Genomic DNA, 24050 nt, shown 5'->3' with positions numbered 1-24050 from the left:
GCTTTACAAGGACCCTCCATCTCCTGCAGACTAAAGGAAGAGAAATCAGAATAGCCAAGATAACAATGAGAGAAGGCATCTGAAGGCTCTGTTTCTTTCATGGCTGCGGTTGATAAGCAGGCGTTCCTCTCTGGATCAGTTTGGCATTATCAATGAATTAAGCCAGGGAGAAAGGTAAGTATTCTGGGCCCTGATGTGAAGGAGCCAAGATGAGTGCAGCAAGGAGGCTTCCCAGCCATTGGGATAAATCAAGGCCACTGCAGATTTTAAAGGGCTGCTTAAACTGGGTCCCCCCTTGTCCGAGGACTTTCTGTGCTGGTTTACACACATACATGCACACAGACACACACTCTGTTTTCCTGGGCAGATAAACCACAATTCCACGTGGAGAAGGGCACTTTCTGAAAGTCACAAACTCCACCCAATGGGATAGATACTATTTTTACAAGGTGAAATACAGAAGTAAGGAATTGGAGGCGGGTGCAGTTGTGTGCTGGATTTCCCCCCACCCTCTCTGATGTTTTTCTTAACTTTGATATGACCCATGATGCTCCCCCAGTTCAGTGGTGGGCAGCTGTTAGACTTAACCCATGAGGTAATTTTGAGACCCTGGCCTGAAATGGTCTCACTCTATTGTAGCACCCTGCTTGTGGTTAACGCTTAGCTGGAATGAAATATTCAACGCAGCAATAGAGAAATTAAAATAATAATTTATTTGTCAGACAAATAAATATGAGGCACAGTGGTATATGGTTACCAAGCTCTGGCCTGGCCTCCTGCCATTCTGGCCAGCACTTATATTTCCTTAATCCAGCCCCCTTGCTCCTCCTGTGGCTGCCTCTGTCCAATCAGCCTGGTTGAAATTCCTATTGGCTGTTTGCTAGAACCAATCACAAAAGATACACCCATTTCCTCTTGTCCTTTTATGGGAAACAAAAAGATATATATTCTTCTATCTATAAATGACAAATAAGTAGTAATATATCTTACATGTGTCTCAACAAGGAACCTCAGTTACCAGCTCACCTCGCCCTAAAGGTAAAGGTAAAGGTACCCCTGCCCGTACGGGCCAGTCTTGACAGACTCTGGGGTTGTGCGCCCATCTCACTCAAGAGGCCAGGGGCCAGCGCTGTCCGGAGACACTTCCGGGTCACGTGGCCAGCGTGACATCGCTGCTCTGGCAAGCCAGAGCCGCACACAGAAACGCCGTTTACCTTCCCGCTGGTAAGCGGTCCCTATTTATCTACTTGCACCCGGAGGTGCTTTCGAACTGCTAGGTTGGCAGGCGCTGGGACCGAGCAGCGGGAGCGCACCCCGCCGCAGGGATTCGAACCGCCGACCTTTCGATCGGCAAGTCCTAGGCGCTGAGGCTTTAACCCACAGTGCCACCTGCGTCCCTCGCCCTATTGCCCTCCAAAACAAATGGTTTAATCTTAAATTTTTATCTTAAACAGATGTCAAGGATCTTGAGTTCACATCATCATTGAAAGATCTCCTTCTCTTGAAGGTCTTTAAACAGATAACCATATGTGTGCTCTAATGATGTTTCCTGCTTGGCAGGGGGGCTGGGCTGGTGGCTGATGGCCCCTGTGATCTCTTCCAACTATATGAAATAAGAATCTAGCATAAGGATTTAACATTTCTTAGCTTCTAATTCCTTTGCATAATTACATTTAAGCCAATATATTTAATACATAACATAGATAGCTTTTTAGAAAAATAAACCTTTTCAAAGTAAAAAAAAGGAAGGAACAGTTTCCAGCCTCAAAATAAGATAGAAAGAAAACCTCTTCTCCAGCCAAGCCAGTTGCCTTTTTCACTGCTCTTGACCTTTCAACCTTAGGAAAATATGGCTCAAGTTTAATGGGAGGAACATGGTTTTATTTTACTATTTACCCACTCTTAATTATGTTTTTCTCTGCTTTTTTTATCTTCTGTAATATGTAGGGTCAGTGTAACCTTGGCTGTCAGCCTGTAATTCCCTTTTTACGACTTTGAGAATTGTTTTCTGCTATAAATCAGGGGGCCCCCTTGTCCAGGAGAATAAACATCTTGCCAAGGTTCTTAGGCAGCTGGTCTTCTGCCTGGCATGAACATTTGAAAATCTTTAAGCTCATTTTAAAATACAGGCCCTGATCAAGCCTTAATAAAAATGCAGGCTATGATTAGATGCCTCACTATAATACCAACAAAGGAAGAATGGCAGATGAAATGGATAGAATATATAGAAATGGCAAGACTGACCAACAGAATAAGAAACCAAGATGGGGGAAAAACATTTAAAGAAGATTGGAAATGTTTTACGGAATATTTGGGAAATTATTGTAAGCCTATTAAAAAGTTAACAGCAACAGAGTAAATTCAGCGGTAACAATTATTGAGATAAAAAAAAATGAGAAAATGAAAAGTGAGGCGTCAATTAGAATATGCTGTGGAAAATAAAATAATGAAGTGAACCACGGAAAGGGTGGGGGATGTAAACATTAAATGTTTATTTGATATTGGGATTATTATCTAATGTTGCAATTGTAAAATGAAAATGAGAAATAAAATTATTTTAAAAATGAAGGAATGAAATAGTCTTGCTACCCCAACCCTCTCAAATTCTACGAAATGCATTTTTTTGTAAATCACTTTCCCAGTTGTGTGTGTGTTTTTAACCATCAAGCAGTATATAAATTTGGTGAAGTAAATGAAATGTAATACGATACAACCCTACATAAGAAATAAAATAAGTAATTTAAATATAATTTAAAAGCATACAGCACCTAGCACAGTGCATTACAATGGCTACAACAGGCAGAAAAATTGTTATGTGATTCGCCAAAACCATCCACAGTGGTCTGTGGATGTAGGAGGAGTTTGAGAACCGCTGGGGCTGAAGATTGCTCTTGGGAATCTTTTATTAATTCCTATTTTTGAATGATAAAGGTTGACATTCCTACTGTCTGGTTTTTGTTTGTTTGCTTGTTGTGGTTATTGAAAACAATGATAAAAAAAATTGTTTCAATAAAGAAAATATCCCAGGAACAGGCATATGGAGTCTGCCAGCAGAGCCCAGAATTAACACTGCTGTCTCTAAGGTGTCGGGGTTAAGATTCCCACCCCGATAGTTCCATAATCCTATAGCAACCTTAAAATCAAAGCACCAGGCATTATTCTTACAGAGTTGTCCTGTTTGCAAAAAACAATAACAGCTGCTAATCCAGCACAGACTCAGGCACTAGAAAATATTTATCCGGTTCTCGCTGGAAGGATAATAATTCAAATTGCCTTGGCTCATGGAGCCCGACATATTGTCCCCATTTCTTTTGGAGCACAAGATTCCTCGGAACGAGCCACCAATTCTGTTTATCTGCCTCCAGGCACTGCTTCTGAATTTCCTCATTTCAGGCGCAGGAAAGAAGAACGTCACAAGGGAGACTAAACAGCAAGCCAGCAGCAAGTTTCACCCGTTGCTGATCATGGGATGAAAAGCCCCATCAGGGCAAAACCACACCACAGCTAAGATACCTGTTTGTAGCCCCTCTGAAGAAAAGCATAGGAAAGGGTGACCTATGGCCTGATAGTCACTGGCTCCATTTGTCTGTCTTTGCATTGGGATTGGCAAGGATGACAAAGGCGGAAGTTGGCAGGCTCTCATTCATTGGAGGTTTTTAAGAAAAGGTTGCATGGGATTCTTTCGCTGTGGTTCCTGAATTGTTGGATGATGCTTGGGGATCCCTTCCAACTCTACCATTCTATGAGGTGCAAAGGCCAGTTTGCCAAAACTACCGGGGAGAAGAGAGAAATTGTGCTCTACAAAGAAGCATGCTGCAATTCACAGGTCACAGCACAATTTTGTTCTCTGGTGCTGGGTTTCCAGGTTCTGGTGCAGAGGGGTCGCAGCTGTGGATGGTCCTCATGCCCCCGCTCCCAAGTCCTCTTTGCCTGCTCTCCTCTTGTTTTTCCCAGAGTGCAAAAAATGAAGTCCTGGGGTTGCATCCAAAGTAGCGATACAAAATTCATATCATCAGTGCTTGCACAACAGAGCTCCCCTCTCTTCACCTCCTGTGACCTCTGTTCTAGGGATTCCCCAAAAACTCCAGAGCAATTTGGGGAGAGTACTTGGGAGGGGGCAGAATTTCTGCTGTACAAGCACAAATTCATGCTCTGGTGGGACACATTCATTGGATACTGCACTAAGCAGATGCAGAAGGGAGGCAGAGACTGGAAATAGGAGAGAAATGGAGCAAGATGAAGGCATCCCTACGCCAGCTCTGATTCCCCTGACATATGTAGAGGCAGCTATCCTGTATATGTATGTAGCACCTCTGGATCACAAACTGACAACCCTAAACCCTTATCCTGGATTCTTAAAACCAATGGCCACAGATGATGGGAGTTGTAGTCCAGCAACAGCAAGTTCCCCATCCCTATTTTTCAGTGTGTGCTGGAATTTCATGCAACAACTCTCCATTTTTCCTTCCACGTTATGGCAAGTTGCCAGAGGCTCTTATCTAGAACCAAATTCTATTTCAGGAGGGGGGGATTGGCACTGGTTACTTGGATGTAGGGGAAGACCACACACACACACACACACACACACACACACAGCTGGTGAAGTGAGGAGAATTAGCGATGGTTTCCAGGTTCCATCGAGATCTCGCAAGAATCCTGTGAAATCTTGCGAAGGCCTCGTGCAACTTTACCAGAGTCTTGTGAAGGCTGCATGAGGTCTCTGAGAGATCTTGCAGAGAATTTGCCAGAACCTGGAAGCCACAGCTACACAACTCCAGTAAGTAGCAAGGCTGGCAAGGGTGTGTGTGTGTGGGTCTGTGCAGGGTTTCACTTTCCCATTTCACCTCAGGAGGGGTAAAAAGACTGTTGGCCCTACAGTAGGAGAGTGCAACCTGAACTCTAGAGGTGAGGATCTCCTCTATGTGCCTTTCTGAGCTTCCTCACACAGGATCCCAAGCTGGCACGAAGGCATCCTGTTCACACATTTTGTCAGGGCTTTTTTGCAGTTCCGGGACCTGTCTGGTGAGCACCATTGCCATTATAAGAAAACAGGTAAAAGGTAAAGGGACCCCTGACCATTAGGTTCAGTCATGACCGACTCTGGGGTTACGGCTCTCATCTCGCTTCATTGGCCGAGGGAGCCTGCATACAGCTTCCGGGTCATGTGGCCAGCATGACTAAGCCGCTTCTGGCGAACCAGAGCAGCGCACGGAAACATCATTTACCTTCCCACCGGAGCTGTACCTATTTATCTACTTGCACTTTGACGTGCTTTCGAACTGCTAGGTTGGCAGGAGCAGGGACCGAGCAATGGGAGCTCACCCCGTCTTGGGGATTCGAACCACCGACCTTCCAATCGGCAAGCCCTAGGCTCAGTGGTTAGAGCACAGTGCCACTCATGTCCCTACATAAGAAAACAAGGTTAGTGTTAATGGTGAGTTCCGGCACCTCTTTTTCTAGAAAAACAGCACAGCCTTTTGTCCTTCCTCACCTGGATCCATTCATATGCTCGTATTCCCTCTTGACGTTGACTCGGACTGGCTGGTTGATCCACTCTTGCTGAGGAGGCAAAGGGTTGATTTTGTGGGGCTGGCCGTAATCAGGGTTCCCTGAGGCTGTCATGTCTGCTTTGGGAAGGTGAGCAGCAGCGCCGTAGGTGGAATCAAAGAGAGACTGATCTTCACTCACCACGGAGAGGGCCTCCTGCATGCCAAAGAGAAGAAACCCAAAATTAAAAATGGTTGTCAAAACTAGACTAGAAACTCAAGTTATGCTCCCTCTTTGAGCTGGCAAGCAGCTGCCCAGGCAGGCTTTACGTGAAACTAGCGTTTGCCTCAGAGTTGCAGATTGAATCAGATATTTTGCACCTCCACCCAACTGTTAAGTGAAACCCCTGGGCTCTTGCTCTTAACTGGAACTTACTGGAACCAGGAGCAAAAGATTCACTGACAGACTACTGCCTCCCCTTTTTTTGGAGAGCGTTCTGGAGTTGAAATAGCTAAGAGCTCAGAGTGAGGGTGAAATCCAGTTACACTCAGATTTTAATGCAGACTTCCCTAATTCATACCTTCCAAAACAATATGCGAAGTAAAAGGCAGCTGTTCTACAAAATCTGCAATTCTCTGAATCTGGTGAACTTTTCTAACCAAATCATATGTATTAAAATATGCTGGGGGAACCCAGCCAGATGGGCAGGGTATAAAAAATTAAATTAAATTAAATTGTTGTTGCTGCTGTTGTTGCTATCATCACCATCAGCATCATTTATATTAGTCAAAATAGCAAAAAACAAACAAACAAAAAAAACAACCCCACAGCATTTTATCAGGGGAAACAGCTTGCAAAAACATGTGAAATTAGAAGAAATCTACACCAAAATGCTGGCGCGGATGTGTGTGTATTCCCTGCCCCCCAAACTGAAAGATTGGAAATCGAAACTGCAAAGTTGCAATTTGAGATTGGAAGAATGAGAAACTGAAAGAACCCAAAATCAACAGTTTAGCCCATCCTGACTGAGGGCTGAGACATATGAAAAATGACTTAGTGGAGGCAGTTTGATTAATCAGGCCCCATGACAGTAGCAACCCTTTTGTTTGGCATGGCTTCATAGGCAGAAGGCTGGTTATGGCAGAAGATTCACCTCATACTGGAAAATGCTAATGCATAGAGTGTGCTGTGCTATGATGGAAGCCCCAACTCTGGTGACTCTTAGTGTCTGCATGTTGAGCATTTTGAAAATCCTGAACAACCCTTGTAAACATCCAAATACTCAAAGGAGATGCAGCAACAAATATTAAAGATGCTCGTCAAATTTGAAGATGGCACCAAACTGAGAGGGGTAGCTAATGCCGCAGAAGACAGAATCAGAATTCAAAATAACCTTTGCAGACTGGAGAAGTGGGCCCATGCTAAGAAAATGAATTTCAGTAGGGACAGATGTAAAGTTCTGCACTTAGGCAGGAAGGACCAGATGCACAAATATAAGATGGGGAACACCTGGCATACTAGCAGTACATATGGAAATGGATCTAGGGGTCTTGGTGGGCCACAAGCTTAACATGAGTCAACAGTGTGATGCAGCAGCAAAACAAGCTAATGCTATTCTAGGCTGCATCAACAGAAGTATCAAGGGAAGTAATAGTCCCGTTCTATCCTGCTTAGTCAGATCACACCTGGAATATTGCGTCCAATTTTGGGCATCAAAAATTTAAGAAGGGACCCTTTGGGGTCCCTGCCAGCTTTACAATTCTATGGTTCATGCTGGGCTCCTTCAATAATCTACAGCAGCAGATAAAGAGGCTTCTATCGCCCAGTCAGGCTAGAAGCTACCTAGGCAAGTTCCTTCCCCACAGCACAATGGCCTGTCCTGATCTTTGTAAAGCTGGCCAGACTGAATTTGAGAGAGGGGCCTTGTGCTTGCATCTTGCCTTTTATTGCCCTTGGTGGAGAGCCAGCTCTCTAGCTTTCCCCCATTTTGTAGATCTGCATTCCTGGCACATTGCTGTGGGCTCTGTCTGTGGCCAAGCTGAACATAGGCCAGGTTCCTGGGACTGTCAGCACCACGCCCCAACCCCCTGCCCTCCCCCCAAGACAGCTGCATGGCGCTACAGAAGACGGCCACTTTTATGGCTGCAGGGATAGGGAGACGATTGTGGGGCGTCACTAGGAAAAACACCTTAAGAGCTCACAGAGGTATGGAAAGAATTCATACAGAAAACATGTAGAAGGTGCTGGATGAGGTGGAAGAGGCAAACATATCACCAGCTGGTCGACCAGAGCTACAGATAATTCTCCCCCTTTTGTGGCAGCTCACTACTACACACCTGTGCGTGTACATTTTTTGTAGATTATGAAACAACAACAAAAATAGTCCATTCTCCAAGAGCAAGCAATCCTTTCTAGAAAACCACCCAAGGGTCCTTAGAGTTTTCCAACGCAACGCCAAATTTTAAAAGCCTGAAATCTAGACATCTTGTTATCCTAGCTCCTTGGCTGTGTGTACAATTCACCTCGCAAAGGATTAAGATCCAGCTCTAAAGCATTCTTCATCCAGGAAGGTTGAATCCTGCGACCTAAATTTGTTATAAAAACTGGCACAATTTAGTCTATTTTTGCTAGCGATGGGGAGGGGCAAAGAGTTGATTGGGGTGCTGACGCCCCCATTCGCTGACCACTGTACCCACACATGCCAGCACCATCAATGTCTGGCTTCTGAGACTTGGTTGCAGGCGTAAACACTTGATGGCTGTCATAAGAGAAAGAAATATACTGTTCAATTTAAATAAACAAAACTGAAACTCATTGAAGACTGAATTCTGCCCTCTGGGCCATATTATGCATGTTTCCTGTCTACATACAGCTATTCCAAAGGGAAACCAACCACATGGAAGGTGTGGGGAGATTCTCATTCCATTCACATTTTATTGCCAATCTACCCAAGGTGCACTTCATGAACCAGTAAGTGAACTCAGTTGCTGCTAACCTTCAAAATTCGTACTTCTCCGAACTGTCGGAGCAAGTTTATTCATTGCGCTTGTTTAGCTCTCCAGCCAAAAAAACTGTGTCCCAAAATGCATTATTTTAGGCAAAAGCTTGGCATACCAAAAATACATATATTGTTGAGACAAATGTACACAAAGGCACATTGTGTACATTGTGGGGAAGTGTTTGCAAAATGCAAACATTGAGGAGAAAATACTCACAAAAATGCTTGCCAGTTTTTGCCTACTAACTGATGTGGAAATGGGGTGGACTAAAGTTGAAGATTGAAAATATAAGAAGCCTGAGAAAAGAGAAAATTAGTGGCTTTCTCCATCCCTGGCGATAAGTGGCCGATGATGCTCTTAGTTTTGGAAGGTTAGAGAATATATTCCAGTGGAATAAGTGCACTACACACAGGAGGCAGCAGATGAGCTAAAGGGAACTCAGAGGGAAGTGAGAAAGCCCTGGGAATAATTCAGATTGGGGCTCTTAACTCACTTCTCTTTCATCTCAGACTAAGCAATCAAGGAAAGCGCGGCAGAGTTTTTATCTGCAGCCTGCAGACCTGGGTGGGGCGAAGACTTCCGCACAACTGACTTGGGAACCACTTAAGTCCATCAGATATTGGGGGTGGCTGGCTCACATCGTCAGGGATTGTTGCTTGACAATAACAGGCCTGACTTTGGAACTTCTGAATGCCTCTCAGGGCAAAAGGAGCCCTCTGAGGAAGAATCCGCCCAAGCAATTTTGAACTGTGTTTTGAAACGACTCCTTGAATCAAGTGTTGGCCAGATTGCAATTTGGGAGCCAACGTCCAGCTGACGTCATACCAAAGCACATCTGCTGAAACAGAGGAAGTGAAGAACAAACCGACAAAAAAGAAATAAAGAAGATAACCCTTAAAAATAAACAGTCAAAATGTTTTAGAGCAGCCTTAGCCAACCTGCTGCCCTCCAGATGTTCTGGACATCAGCTCCAGCCGGGGAGTTTCATATTACCGTTTTCAAGCACAGTGGAGTTGTGGTGGTGCTTTTCACAACTCTTTCCACCTCCACCGCACAAAAGCCACTCACATCAGCACAGCTTCATTAGTATGGAGGGGGAATAATCCCTTACCTCTCAACAGCCCCTTACTCTCCAACCACACCTAGATCCAGGTCTAAATATGCAGAATCATAGGCACAAACTACAGGGGGCCCAGGCACCCACAACAACTTCTAGCTTCTACTGAAAGTCATGTTGGAGGCCTTTCCCTGAAGTCATGGGGGAAGATGCACAAGGCCTTGGAGATCATGTTGGAGGCCCTGCCAGTCCTCAGAAGCGCTGCTGTGGCGTGTTGATATAACATGATGTCATGATGTCATGACATCACAACATCATGACATCACACTATGTCATGGGTGCCACTGGGCACCCACAACCTGGGGCCCAAGTTGGCGCCCCAGTGCAGAATCTATGCAAAAACTGTATCATCATTTGACTTTTTTTGGGGGGGATGTGTTTCCTGAGCCATATCAAGCTTCTAATCAGAGGAGACCACTTATAGCCCTACATTAGCTGTGCCTGTTAATGCCAATGGGTCTACTCTGAATAGGACAAATAGGGTTAGATACAGCCTCCTCTTTTTTGACAGTGCATAAGTGTCCACCTCACCTTCCCAGCAGTGAAACAGGCAAAGCATTCCTTGTTGCTTCATCTTTATGCCAGGAAAATATTCCCCCAGCATTGCGGTCATGTTGAAGGCGGAAAAATATGGCCTGGTTGCTGTTGTTGTTGCTGCTGCTGCTTTTTAGAATTCCTTTAAACCTCCTGGTCTTGTTGGGACTGCAAAGGCAGCAGCCTTGACATTGACAACCATCTGGCAGGGCCACTCATCTAGATTCATCAGCTCAGTAGGTCATGAGATGTGCAGAGCTGGTCCAGAGTATACAGACAGATCTTACCACACTTTTTTTAACAAAGTAAAAAACCAACAGCAACCAGCTGAGCAACATTCAGCTCTTCCTTCTGAAACCCGTTTCACTTCTGTAAGGCTGCCATTTTCTATCCACTGTCCATCCCTGTAAATCTCTCCTAGCCCAGATCATAGAATCACAGAATTGTAGAGTTGGAAGGAAGCAAATATGTCACCTAATCAAACTCCCTGCAGTGCAGGAATGATGCTCAGGCATATTCTTAGGAGAAGGGAGGGAAGGAGGGAGGCCTGAAGAGCGAACGCAAAATGGTTCGAAATAAATCCATAAACAGACAATTTAAAAAACAAACAAACACACACACATCCCTTCTTAATCACAGAATTGTAGAGTTGGAAGGGACCCCTGAGGGTAATCTAGTCCAACCCCCTGCAAGGCAGGAATCGCAGCTTAAAGGATCCTTGACCAATGGCCATCCAACCTCTGCTGAAAAGCCTCCCATGCAGGAGAGTCTTCTGCGCTCTGTTCTTGGTTTGGAGCTGCAGAGCAGAGGCAGCCAAAACTGTTGCAGCTGATTTGGCAGCCAGGCTAAACTTGTCATGCTAATCCCAACAAGAACCACCTGGGCCTGGTGCTGGATTGATCCGAGCTGGCAAATCAGTTCAAGACTCCGAGCCTTGCCTCTTCCACCAAATACGCCCCACTTTCCCCTTAATGCTCACTTACATCTGGTATGTACATAACAATTTACAGCGCCGCTCAATTGCCCACAGACCAGACCGGGGGGGGGGGGGGAGAGAAGCATGTTCTCTCTCTCTCTCTCTCTCTCTCTCTCTCTCTCTCTCTCCCCAAGTGTGCATGCATTGATTCGCATTCTCTCTCCCAACTCCCTCCCTCCCTCTCCCCTGTTGTTCCTTTCATTTTGGGGGGAAATAATTAGGCATCCCTATTTGTCAGCATTGACCCAAGGCTATAAATACACAGTCGCATATTGCAGACACAGTTGTAAATATTGTTTTAGCAGGTTTTATGGTCTTTTCAGCTGGAGATGCTCGGGGCCAGGGAGAATATGGTTTCAAGAACTGGCTACTTTGCAAACCAAACCACTTCCTCGACGAATAAATAAGTGAAGCACATTGCATTGCAGAAGGCAGCAGCTTTCTCTACTTACTGTCTCCCTTGCAGCCAGAATTTAAAGGGCAAGAAAAGGAGGGAAGTCATGAACCCTATAGGTCTTTGGAAGAAGGGGCTCCTACAGGTGACTTGTTCACTGAGCCTTCGTCCTGCTGGTTTGCTTGCACAAAACATACAGAGAGGTGAGACTATGTTTGCTCACCACTGAGCATTCTTTCTGGTTTAAGCAAAAGTTATATGGAAAGGAGACTTTATTCTGATTTGCTCACATGATGGCCATGCACCGCCCCTTTCATCATTCATTCACCCTGGGGTGCATTTCTGCATCACTTTCCTAACCACAAAAAAACTGAGTTTGTTTTTTTTTTTTAAAAAAAAAAAGAAGTTAATTAGTTGTGCTGGTGTGAAAGCTTTACTTTAATTTCGCAAACCTAAATTTCTGAATCCCTCCCACAAAATGCTAGCAACCTGGAGGGGAACACAGAATCATCAAGTTGGAAGGGACCCCAAGGATCATCTAATCCAGGGGTGGCCAACTCCCAAGAGACTGGCGACTGTGATCTACTCACAGAGTTAAAAACTGGCGGCGTGATCTACCCCCTTTTTTCTTTCTTTGGGGTGCAGGGCAAAAATATTGAGCTTTTTTTAGGGGAACCAAAGTTGTTGAGCTTCTTTGGGAGGAGCCGGTGATCTACCAGTGATCTACCACAGAAGTCCAGTGATCTACCGGTAGATCACGATCTATCTGTTGGACGTGCCTGATTCTAATCCAACCTCCTGCAACCTCCAGAAATCTTGACTAAAGCATCCACGACCAGGTAATAATAGTATCCAACACCATCTGCATGTGAGCAAGCCAGACTTCTGCTCATGCAACAGACTTCACTCTTCCCTCCTAACAATATATTGAATATATTGGGAGAGACTGCAGATTCAGTGGGTATTTAACCCTCCCCTCTGCAATACCAAAGTTCTCCCCTGCCCCAGGCACAGCAGGCGAAGTGGTCTTAATCGGTCGTGTGGCTGGCCCAAGACATTTTGCTGCCTGAGGCCAAGGACAAGATGCTGTGTTCCCCTTCTCCACCCCGAATGTTTTACAGAAACCCACTGGATCAACAGTTTAATCTTGCTTCGACACTAGCGACTAGGTAGCATCCTTCACCAGAAATCTAGTGTGTGAGGATCATTCACAGTTCTCCCCTCCCACAGAAGGGATAAGGTCCTCAGAAAGAACAGCTGGAGGGCTGCTGCTCCTATTGTCACTGCCCAACACCTGCCACCTGAGGCAACTGCCTCCCAGTGCCCCATGGCAGGGCCAGCCATAGAGATGAGAAGGGTTAAACTTCCTCCGAGGAGGGAGAGGAAGGCAGGTGATTGATGTGGAGCTGGTTGGGCTGAGAAACACGGCAAATCATTCCGAATAAAATCCAACTCCATCTGCAGCCCCGTTCGCTTCTCTGATTTAATCTGAAGCTTGAGTGTTAAGTCCTTTTCGCTTCCCGAAGCTTTGGTTTTTATTCCTGGTGCAGGAAAGTTTAGAAGCCTCTCTAGCCACGTGCCCAACCAGACCGAGAGACGCTCTGTCCGACGGTCCTGCGGTTTGATTTCCCCATTCAGAAAGGATAAACAAATGTGGGGTGAGGGGGAATATGAAAGGACGACTCTCCGGTCAGAAGGTTACCTTTTGTTAGCACGCCACATCAGAAGGAAATAAAAAGACGCAGAACCACAGCGGACATCAAATGTCCTTTTGAACAAAACCAAGCCGGCCATTTCCAAACTTCCTATCTTGAAGCAGAGCCGGCGTGGAAGGCTAACGGTTGTTTTGATATGTGAAATCGCCACATGCTTTCTTGTAGCTTTTTATGTTAAAGATGCCGTTCTTCATTGCGAAATTGCTTTGAGATGCTTCATTGGAAGAAACACAGGAAGCTGCCTTGGACTGAGTCAGGCCATTGGCTCATCTTGGTCGGCACTGTCTACACACCGACTTGCAGGAAAGACTCTCCAGCAATGGCAGGGACTGAACCTGGGATCATCTGCCTGCAAGACCCGAACTCTGCCACTGACCTCTGACCCCCTTCCCCAAAGGAAGCTGTTGATAAATGAAGTAAACAAATGGCGCCTCCTCAAGTCAAGGCACAAACTTCCCAACGGCAGTTAAAGCACAACAATGAATTAAGTGCTGCCCTTCAAGGACCCTGGAATGGGCTGCCTGAGGCAGTTGCCTCCCTCTGCCTCACTGTGGGGTCAGCCACTTTCCGCACTGATTGATCGACAGCAGTGGTTCTCAAAGAGTGTGGTGCACCACACCAGTGTGGCAGGAGACGATCTTTCCTTTACCTATAGCATTATTTCAGCAGTGGAAATGCTAAAAAAAAAATCCAAATTAAGTGTGAGATCCAACCTAGCATGAGCAGACAACTGTTGCCACCACAGGGTTCCTCTGTCCTCCGCTTGACCCTCCTGGCCCCCCAAAACCTGCCCCAGAGGCCTAAGAAATCCTGCAGAGCAGACAGAGGACTAGGGACTTTGCTCAGTGCTGTGCAGGAGTGAAAAAAGCACCTGTGGGTTCCTCCCCATGTGACAAAAGCACCTGTGGGTTCTTCCCCATGGACTTGCCTACTTTTACGGGCCCAGTACAGTCATACCTCATGTTATGTCCGCTTAATGTTATGTTCTTTCAGGTTACATCCCGCAGCGACCTGGAAGTACTGGAAAGGTTTACTTCTGAGTTTCGCCACTCGTGCATGTGCAGAAGCGCAAAATGATATCACATGCATGCGCAGAAGCATCAAATCGCAATCCACACGTGTGCAGACGTGCCGCTGCGGGTTGCGCTCTTTTCATGTCGTGAATGGGCCTCCGGAACGGATCCCATTCGCAACCAGAGGTACCACTGTGTGTATATTTTGGCTCAACTGACAATGATCTTCTTTCGTTCCTAGGATGCAGCGGTGGAGCAAGCCAATCGGGCGCCTGGGGCAGTGCACATGCCCTGCGCCTGGGGGCGGGGCCAGCCACCCATGGGGGCACCACAGCGCCTCTGAGGTGTCTGCCTGCCTCCCCCACTCAACCACCCTACAGCTGAGGGGGAGCCACCACCAGTGGCAGAGCTTCATGCTCCGGCACTGGGGGACAGAGAGCAGGTGGGGGCAGGGCTGGTGCTCATCCTGGGGGCGTGGCGCACCGCCTGTAGGGGCATGGCGCCCAGCGCAGGCGGAAGGGCAGCTGCAATGGCACTCCTCCGGGATCGTGCTGCCGGGGGTGGTGCACTCCCCCCGCACACCTCTTCCTCTGCCAGTGGCCACCACGTCACTCCCTGGAGAGATGTGTGGCTCGGGTGCGCTGCAGGCCCTGCGGTTACTGCCGCCCAACATTTTGTCACCCCCCCCCCCAGTGAGGACACCTGGGTCAGACCGCACTTACCGCACCCCCCTTGCTCTGCCCCTGCTAGGATGGTTGCTAATAATTCTTCTAGCAACTTGCTTAACTCTTCAATGCCTCTGTTCTCACTGTTAGCACAACTACCTTCGTTTTCTTCTTCCACTAAATGACTTATCTAAGGTTCATCAATCTCACTCACTGCTTCGGTGAATCTGTTTTCTTCTTTCATCTTTTCCACTTTTCTCATAACAGTGACAATTTTGCTGTGTACTTCTGCTTTCTGAAATACCTTATTTATCCATTATGGATTAAAATCCTTTTTTAAAAAACTTCTCTCAAACGTATTTAGTTTTTATTTTATTTCTGATTTTATCTTTTTTTCTTATTTATTAATTCATCCTTTTTCAAAGCCTTTAATATTATCACTAAAATTATGAAACCTATTCTTCATGTCCTGGAGGACACTCACTAACACTCTGAATATTTGGTGTCATCTTTATTCTGTATTGATTTGTTCTTAATGAGGACTGGTTCCCTGAATAGGTTACATCTTCATTTATCTATTTATCGCATTCCTCAAATACACAGATACTTCCTCCAGACCCTCTATAAAATTCACAACCCACAATAAGCACAGCTTTCTATGTATACTGCACAATCCCTTCGTTTTGAATAATATTGCACTATTCCTTTAATAAATATATTCCACAAGCCCCACCATGAATTTTGCTAGTATCTCAATGATTTCTTATAAACTACCTGACCCCTTGCAAATGATCTCGACCCTTATTCTAAAACTTCATTTTCCAATAAACTACTACTCTATCAGTCAGGATCACAGTGCTATGTAATGTCTACTTCAGTTACTTATCTCTTCACCCCTGTTAACAGTATCTATCAATAGGCTACTCCAATTCAGTTCCTGGGCATAGATCTCCACATTTGTGCTCACTGACTGGGCACCCTAGCAGGAACTCTCGGTTCTAATTTGCTGTTGTTTCTCTTGCCTCAGTAACTCACACAAATGGATCCTTCCAGAAACACTCTCCCGTTGCAGTTCTGCTAATTTTTGCCCTGAAGCTTGAGGCTACCCATGCAACCTCAGCGGGAGAATGGTCAGGCAAAGCTCATGAATCACCATGGAGGTCACAGAGATGGCTTCAGAGACCACACCCCTGCTCACCACAACTCCCCCAGAAGTTTAGGCTGTTTGCCCATCTCAGCCAGTATTCTCTATTCCAGACTTTGCCAACCCAGTGCCTCCTGATGTTGTGGGACCGCAACTCCTATCAGTCCTGGCCAACGTGCCCAAAGGTCAGGGATAAAGGCAACCAAAGTCCCAAACATCAGGTGGGTCAGGGGAAGGCTGGTCCACTCAGAGAGGCAGTGGGCTCTTCAAGGTCTCAGCTGGAAGTCTCCCTCATGACCAATAATAGAAGATATTATGGGTTGAACCTAAGACTTTATCCATGCTGTGATGGCCTGGGATTTGGACTCAGATGCTGAACCTGAGGGATCTCAGCCTGCACAGGATTCCCCACCTCCAGAACCAGCTGAGCCGGGGCTGGGGTATGAGCCTGAAGGGTCCTCACCTGTGCTGGATCCTCAGGTGCAGGCATCAGCTGAGTCTGCTCTGGCTCCTGAGGTGATGGAGGACCCATTGCCTGCAGGTGCTCCACTCTCAGCCCCGTCAGAGGAAGCTGAGGTCACCCCTGGGTCCGGTAACCCTCCAGCCTCTCCTGAGCTACAGTGGCTCAGGGCAGAGAGGAGGAGGGAACTAAGTTCCTGCAGGAGGGTTTCGCCTCCAGCCCAGGAGAGGCGAGTCACCAGAGGATCGGAGCCACCCTAAGCCTCAGGGCAGATAAAAGCCAGCCAGCCCCAGTCCCAAGTTGCGGGAGCAACATTGTTGGTTGCTAGTTCCTGCCTGAATCCTCTCCTGCTTTCCTGCCTGAGCTCCTGGCCCACCCTGGCTCCCTGCTTGCAAGCCTGTTCCTGACTTCACCCGACTCCCTGCCCTGCACCCAGCTTCAGCTACTATGGACTGCCTCCACATTGCAATTTTGACCACGGACTGGACTTGGACCTTGCCTCTCGGGTAACCCACGGGACCAGCACATATGCAAACATGTGCTCAGTTACTGAATTTTGAATCCCATCCTACACTAGATGAAATGAAAATTTGCCTTAAAACTAACCCAGTGCTACCTTGTGGGTTGACCATTATAACAAAAGGCCAGCAGTATTGGACATCCTATCTTCCAGGGAATCTTGTCTGTCATGACTGATCTTCTCAACCAGGAACAAAATGTTCCCCAGAAACACAGTTGGGAAACCACCAGTCTATGCAACTCATTCAGAGAAGCTGAGGGACATACGTAGCCGCTTCTGAAGTCTGCTATGTTGATCCACCATCTACAAGCAATGCCCATTCATTATTTTTCTTAAACCAACTCGTGACGCTATTATTCCACCTACATTCATAAGCATTGTGTTGCAACATCCTGTTTCCTTATCCCAACGCCATTTCCAGAACAATTAGCGGAAGCCCATTAGGAAACATTCACAAGGTGTTGCTGATAGAGTCTAGTTCAAACACCAAAACATTCACTTCCAGCATGAGATGTTTTATTGAAGACTAAAGGGGAGGGGGGGACAATCAAAAACAAATAGGAATGCTAAAGAAAAACTCACAGGAAGAGAAAGAATGCAATTTGAGGATGTTTGCAGGACCAGTTAAAGATTCAGGCTCAGTTGGTAAGGCTTGAAGACGTGAACACAGTGCTCGGATCGGTCAGGGTGACCGCTAGCGCTCTAGCCCCTTGCCCCTCTTGGCTGGTAAAAACCAGCAGGGAGGGAACAGGTGGCTGGGCCAGGGAGGTGATCAATGCCTCTTTAGGAGAGGGGGTGGTCCCTGCCTGTTTGAAGGAGGCAGTGCTAAAACCACTCCTTAAGAAACCTTCCCTGGATTCGGAAAACCTAACTAACTACTAGTCAGTTGCTAATCTTCCTTTCCTGAGCAAGGTTCTGGAGAGAGTGGTTGCAGACCAAATCCAGGTGCTTTGGGAAGAAACTGATTTTCTGGATCCATTTCAATCAGATTTTAGGCCCAGTTTTGGCACAGAAACTGCTTTGGATGCCCTGTATGATTACACACACACACACACACACAGAGAGAGAGAGAGAGAGAGAGAGAGAGAGAGAGAGAGAGAGAGGAAACATGTCCCTCTCAATTCTTCTTGACCTCTCAGTGGCTTTCAATACCATCAACCATGGTATCCTTCTGGAGTGACTCTCCAAACTAGGGGTGGGTGGCACTGCTTTGCAGTGGTTCCAGTCCTACCTGACGGTGTTGCTTAGGGAATGCTTTTCAGCCCCATAGCACCTTCAATGTGGGGTTATGCAGGGCTCAATCCTATCCCCCATGTTGTTTAACATCTACATGAAACCACTGGGTGGGGCTATCCAGAGGTTCTGAATACATTGACAGTAGTATGCTGATGACACTCAGCCTTGTTTCACCTTTACATATGCAGGTGAGGCAGTAGAAATGCTGGATCAGTGTCTTGCCTCAGTAATGAACTGGATGAGAGCCAACAAACTGAAACTCAATCCAGATAAGACTGAGGCACTGTTAGTGGGTGGTTCCCTAGACCGGATGGGTGGGAGATCATCTGCTCTTGATGGGGTTACACTTCTTCTGAAAGAGCAGGTTCGTAGCTTGGGGGTCCTCCTGGATCCTTTGCTGTCGCTCGAGGCTCAGGTAGCCTCAGTGGCCCAGAGTGCCTTCCATCAGCTTCGGCTGGTGGCCCAGCTATGCCCCTATCTGGACAGGAGTAGCCTAACTACTGTTGTCTACACTGGTAACCTCAAGTTTAGATTACTGCAACTCGCTATACATAGGACTCCCAGTTCGGAAACTTCAGCTAGTGCAGAATTCAGCGGCCAGGTCGTTCACCAGAGGAATTCAAAGTGCTGGTTTTGACTCCTGCCTAAACCCTGAAGATTTTTGTCATGGCAGCTTCCTGGTACTGTGAATTCTTGTAACACATTCAGCAGCTTGTCTTCTGCTGGGGGCATGTAATACCAGAGGGTTACAACACATGCCACCACTGCTCCAACAATCCCATTGGCTTCCTGTTGCCTTCTGTAAATGATGCAACGTGTTGTTTTTTGACTGATGATGTCCCTGGAGAAAGACTGAGGTTGTGCACATGCTATCCCTTTAAAGCACTTCCAAAGCTCATTCTTTCCCTCAGAGAATTCTGGGAACTGTAGTATTCCCCCTCTTGGGGTTACCATTACTACCAACCCTCAACGACAGGGCATGGAATTCTTTGAAAGAATGCCCTTCCAATGTGCTTTCAAGGGGTGGAGAAGGCTATCGATGCAGACCTTCCAAGTTGTCCGTACTTTCCAGGGATGTCCCTGATTTAGAGAAGCCACCCTGATTTCTGATTTGATCCCAGAATGTCCCCCTTTTCCTTAGGATGTTCCTATTTTCATTGGAGGGCATGGAGTTACCTGACCTCCCAGCTGTATGAAGGCAATCCTGTATAGGGAAGTTTTTTAAAAAACGTTTAATGCTTTATTATGTTTTTACATATATTGGAAGCCACCCAGAGTGGCTGGGGCAACCCAGTAAGATGTGTGGGGTACCAATAGTAAAATTATCGTTATGGAATGGAACGTCCCTATTTTCTTGGCGAAACGTTGGAGGGTATGTCAATGGCTATTAGCCACGATGGCTATGCTCTGCCTCCACAGCTGAAGGCAGCAATGCTTCTGAATACCATAAGAGCCAACGGCTAGGGGCTGGGGTCCCTTTGGGGTCACCCAATAAAATATTTGAGGAGGATGGTCCTCCCCCAAAATTTATGGGCTTTGCCATTCAAATGAGTATGTCACATCTTATGATTGATTGTGTGAGGCAGAGCTTACCTCCCCCCATTTTATTCAAATTGGCACCCATAGAGAGGAGAGAGTACTCTTGCGCATGAATCCTGCTTGCTGACTTCCTCCAGGCATCTGATCAGCCACTGTGAGAACAGAATGCTGGACTAGTTGGGCCATTGCCCAGATCTAGGAACTGTCTCCTGGGTCTGTCCATGAGAGACAACTGTGTGATGAATCTATACGCAACCACAAATTATTCCAGGCCATCTCCATCCCTCTCTTTGGGGAGGAAACCATCACTTGTCTTTCCAGCTGTGCCCTGGGGTGGACAATATTGGTGCTGCCCACCTCGAGTTATTTGGCAATCCACTGGTTGGCCTCCTCCACAAATATGTCCTTCCCTTGAACTCCTCTGCGTCTCTCCCATGACTGGCCCCCCACATTTGGCAGCCCAGCCCAAATCTGCTGCCCCCACTGGGCTGGCAAGCGTCTGTGTTTTCTTTCCACACCCAGTCCAGCCTCTGGCTCCACGCCGGCCAGTTTGCCTCCACGCACTTCTGTGTGTGTGTGTTACGGTGGCGGGAGTATAGACTTTCTTTTTGTGTGTGCGCGCGTTGCGAACAAGTCCTCTCGTGGCATTCCAACAAAAACATCTCAATGGGATTACATCAAGCTATTTTCTTTGTCAGTCCCAATCGCACCGTGGGGGATTGAAAATCCAGCTTCAAACTGCCGAAACCTCTGTCGGGGGAGGCGGGCTTGGCTGATCTCATTTTCCACAAAAAAGATTCATTAATATTCCAATCTCCAAAAGAGCAAAAGGGTGTCCCCTGGAGGGGCTTGGTGGGTTGCAGGCTGGGATGGAATGTTGGTTTTTTTTGGGGGGGGGGTTCAGACCATGCTGGGCGCAGACCCAAAGTTAACACAGCAATGTGTCGTTCACTTCCAAGGAGGGTGGGGCAATGGTTGGAGCTATAAACCAGTTTCCCTTCAAGGGAAAGATCCACTCCAGAGATCCTGCAGTGATCACGGGGTACAAAATATTCCCGATGTCCTAGTTCTGCAGAACAGCATCTTTGTTGGGATGCAACAGGCACCTCCTTTGTTGTACTTTCCAGAAACAACCGAAGAACATTTTCATTTCAGTTTATCCTTGGGTTTTTTGTGTGAGAAAATAAACAAGTGTAGTTTTCCCCCACTGCCATTTATGGAGGTAGGTTGGGGGAATCCAGATTGGGAGGGTTTGGAATAGGGAGGTTAATTTTGGGAGGGTGATCATGTTTTGATCACGGTGATTTTGTCTGAAAGGGTGAAGTTGTTATTGCTCCATTTCCTCAACATTAAAGTCTCACATCGAATATAACTGATCTGTAGAAAGGATTTTACGATCTGAAAATAGAGACAATGCATGTAACTTTCATAACCTAAGAAAATCTTTAATAAAAACAATTAAAAACAAACAAACAAACAACCATTCCAGCTGAATGCATAAGGGCTTCTGCTTAAAGTATTCATTGAGCCAAGGGTTCAAATCCAGGCTCAGGCAGGCAGCTTAGAAGTTGACTTTGGGTTGGCCACTCACGCATACCCTAGCCTACCTCACAAAGTTATTGTGAGGACAGAGTGAGAGGGATAATCATGTAGGCTATCCTGAGCTTTTGGAGGGCATAAAGAGAGGCAGGGTGGTGTAGTGGTTAGAGGGTCAGACTAGGACCTGACAGAGACCAGGGTTCAAATCCCACTCAGCCTTAAAGCTCAATGGGTTATCCTGGGCCAGCAGTCACTGCCTCTCAACCTGACCTACCTCACAAAGTTGTTGTGGGGATTAAATGAGGTGGGGGAGAACTGTGTACACCTTCTTGCACTCCTTGGAGAAAAAGGTGAGATACAAATGCAATAAATAATAATTACAAGCAAGCAGACCAGATGGAGTCCTGTTCAGGTTTCCCTAAAGGTTTTGCAAGGCAGAGGCTTGAATGCAAACCTAAACACTTCAATTCTCTTTGTGCCCAAACTCCACATCCTATTCCTCCTACGTCTGGGTGCAATGAGTATAGGAAATCGGTTGGTGTTTCACATTCATGGGGATTTTGGTGCTTTGAGCACAGTCTTGAGATGAGTAACACAGACCGAAGATGAAAAAGGGATGACTGCACTCAGGGAAATGAGAGAAAACTCCATTTGACACACTGGTTTAGGTGTTGACCTCAAAATTTGCAATCACAAAAATCTGCAATCAGTAATAAAACACGTAAGATTCCTGTTGTAACAGTTGGTGCAAGACTGCTGACTTGGTCAGAGAATGCTGGATGGCGAAACATATTGCCCAAAATTGGGTGACCATCCACCAGGGATTCTTGAGCCACGAACCCTTCATTACAGAATTGGGGTTCCTCCCAGCCCCACAATTCTATGATTCTAATATGTTTCCATACAAGATCTTCTCCCATCAATGTAGTGGGAGGTAGGCAATGTAGTGTTGTCCAATGCTGCTGGACTCAGCCGCCCACCAGCCCCAGCCAGGATCAACCCCACTGGGCAAGGGGACCCCACTGACATGCCTGTGGAGACAATTCTTGCTTTGAGATAAGAGAGCCAACATTCAGCTCTCTGCCAAGTCTTCCAGTTGTTGAGAAGAAATGCCAGGAGACTCCCCCCCCCCCTTGTAGAATGGATGAGAATGGGAGTGTGGATCACGTAACCCTTTCACTTGCTGCCTACTGCTTTGCACAACTGACAGTGTCTACTCAGAAGTAAGCCCTTGGAAAATTATGTCTAGGATTGCAGCCCTAGGATTGCACACCTAGGGCGAAATTAAATCCAGTTTGCACTGAAAATGCAGCCCTAATCCTGATTCACACTTTCTGAAACTATACACAAACCGGAACACCACCATTCACTGAATCTTTCACAAGATGCAAGGGTAAATTGTGCGTGAAAATGCATATATTAGTAAAAACAGCATACAAAAATGGGGAAATGCCCTGCAAAAATGTGTATATTAGTCAGAACTGCATACCAAAAAAATATGAATATTATTAGGGGGGAATGCATGAAAATGCTAATAATTTTTCATGAGGATTTTAAAAATTGAAAACTGATGTGGAAAGGTGGAGAACTAAAAGTTGGAAAAAATGAGAAGCCGAAGGATGCCAAAATTGGCTTCTAGGTCACCCAGATGTGATGGTTCTGCATGCATGGATGTGATCATGGTAACCAAAATACATATATATCTCTGCATTAGAATTTCAACAGTTGTGTAGGGAGACAGAGCTGTGGCAAAGGTCAATGAACTAATAAACAAGGCCTCATAAAGGATATGAGAGTTTTTCTGTTTACCCCACATCTGTTCTTTTGCAAATATATTCTAAATGCTCTTGGAATTGGGACTACCCATTGAGGCCACCCTAAAACCACAATATTTATTTCTCTATTTATTTTTATAATGTTTATTTCCCACCTTTCTTCCATCAAGAACTCAAGGAGGAGTCAGTGATCTAAGTTCCACCATCCAGGTCACATGACCTCAAAGTGAGCCCTAGGCAGAGCAATAGACTGTGAGGTCACTCGCAATGACTAGAGGTGCTTGAGAAATTAGCTCTTTGCAAATTCCCATGCTAATCAACCTGTTTTCAGTTCCATGGGATTCGCAAATGGATATTTTTTTCCTGGAAGCAAATGATATGGATATAAGCACTATATTCCACTATAATTCCAGTATCTCAAATATAGTGTGGAAACTGACAGTCAGGGAAATGTTGGGGAACTAGAAGAAATTGCCGTGTGCATGCAGCCACTTATCAGATGTCTTCTAAGGGAGCATGATCCAGCCTAAGATGGCAAAGTACTTGCCCAGAGATGGAAAGACGACAAGGTCCAAACCGGAAAGAAATGGCAAACTAAACTGATGGACTATGTAGAGATGGCAAAAATGACTGGGAAAATCAGAAACCAGGAAGATGAAGATTTTAATATAGACTGGAGGAAAATTATGTTGTACCTAGAAGACTGCTGTAAACAGCTGAGCTCTTTAACAGGACTTAAATAACACTTGTGAGTTAACAGAGACTTAAGATATAAATGTTAAATGGAATAAATGGAGGGCATAAAATATGCAGCAGAAAAGGTTAAATATGGAACCCATGGAAGGGTAGAGGGAGGTCCACGGATGCAAGAGAATCTTGTATCTGTTTTTTCTTCATTTGCTGTTTAGGTTTGCTTGAGAATGTTTAAAAACAATTG

The 24050-nt window shown here is 46.1% G+C and overlaps 1 protein-coding gene across 4 annotated transcripts in view; it reads right to left on the bottom strand.

Annotated features, from left to right (window-relative positions):
• The window catches only part of FLI1 (Fli-1 proto-oncogene, ETS transcription factor), a 121204-nt gene that overhangs the window by 40190 nt on the left and 56964 nt on the right, over positions 1–24050 (bottom strand). For all 4 annotated transcript variants that reach the window (XM_079954557.1, XM_079954558.1, XM_079954559.1 and 1 more), the window contains one exon: positions 5492–5703. In XM_079954557.1, coding sequence (XP_079810683.1) covers positions 5492–5703 — 212 coding nt within the window. The remainder of the gene's footprint in view (positions 1–5491; positions 5704–24050) is intronic.

Source organism: Podarcis cretensis (assembly GCF_951804945.1).
Source record: "Podarcis cretensis genome assembly, chromosome: 15".
Classification (NCBI taxonomy): Eukaryota; Metazoa; Chordata; class Lepidosauria; order Squamata; family Lacertidae; genus Podarcis; species Podarcis cretensis.
The sequence above is the reverse complement of the archived record's forward strand: the minus strand, read 5'-3'. Positions and strand labels throughout refer to the sequence as shown.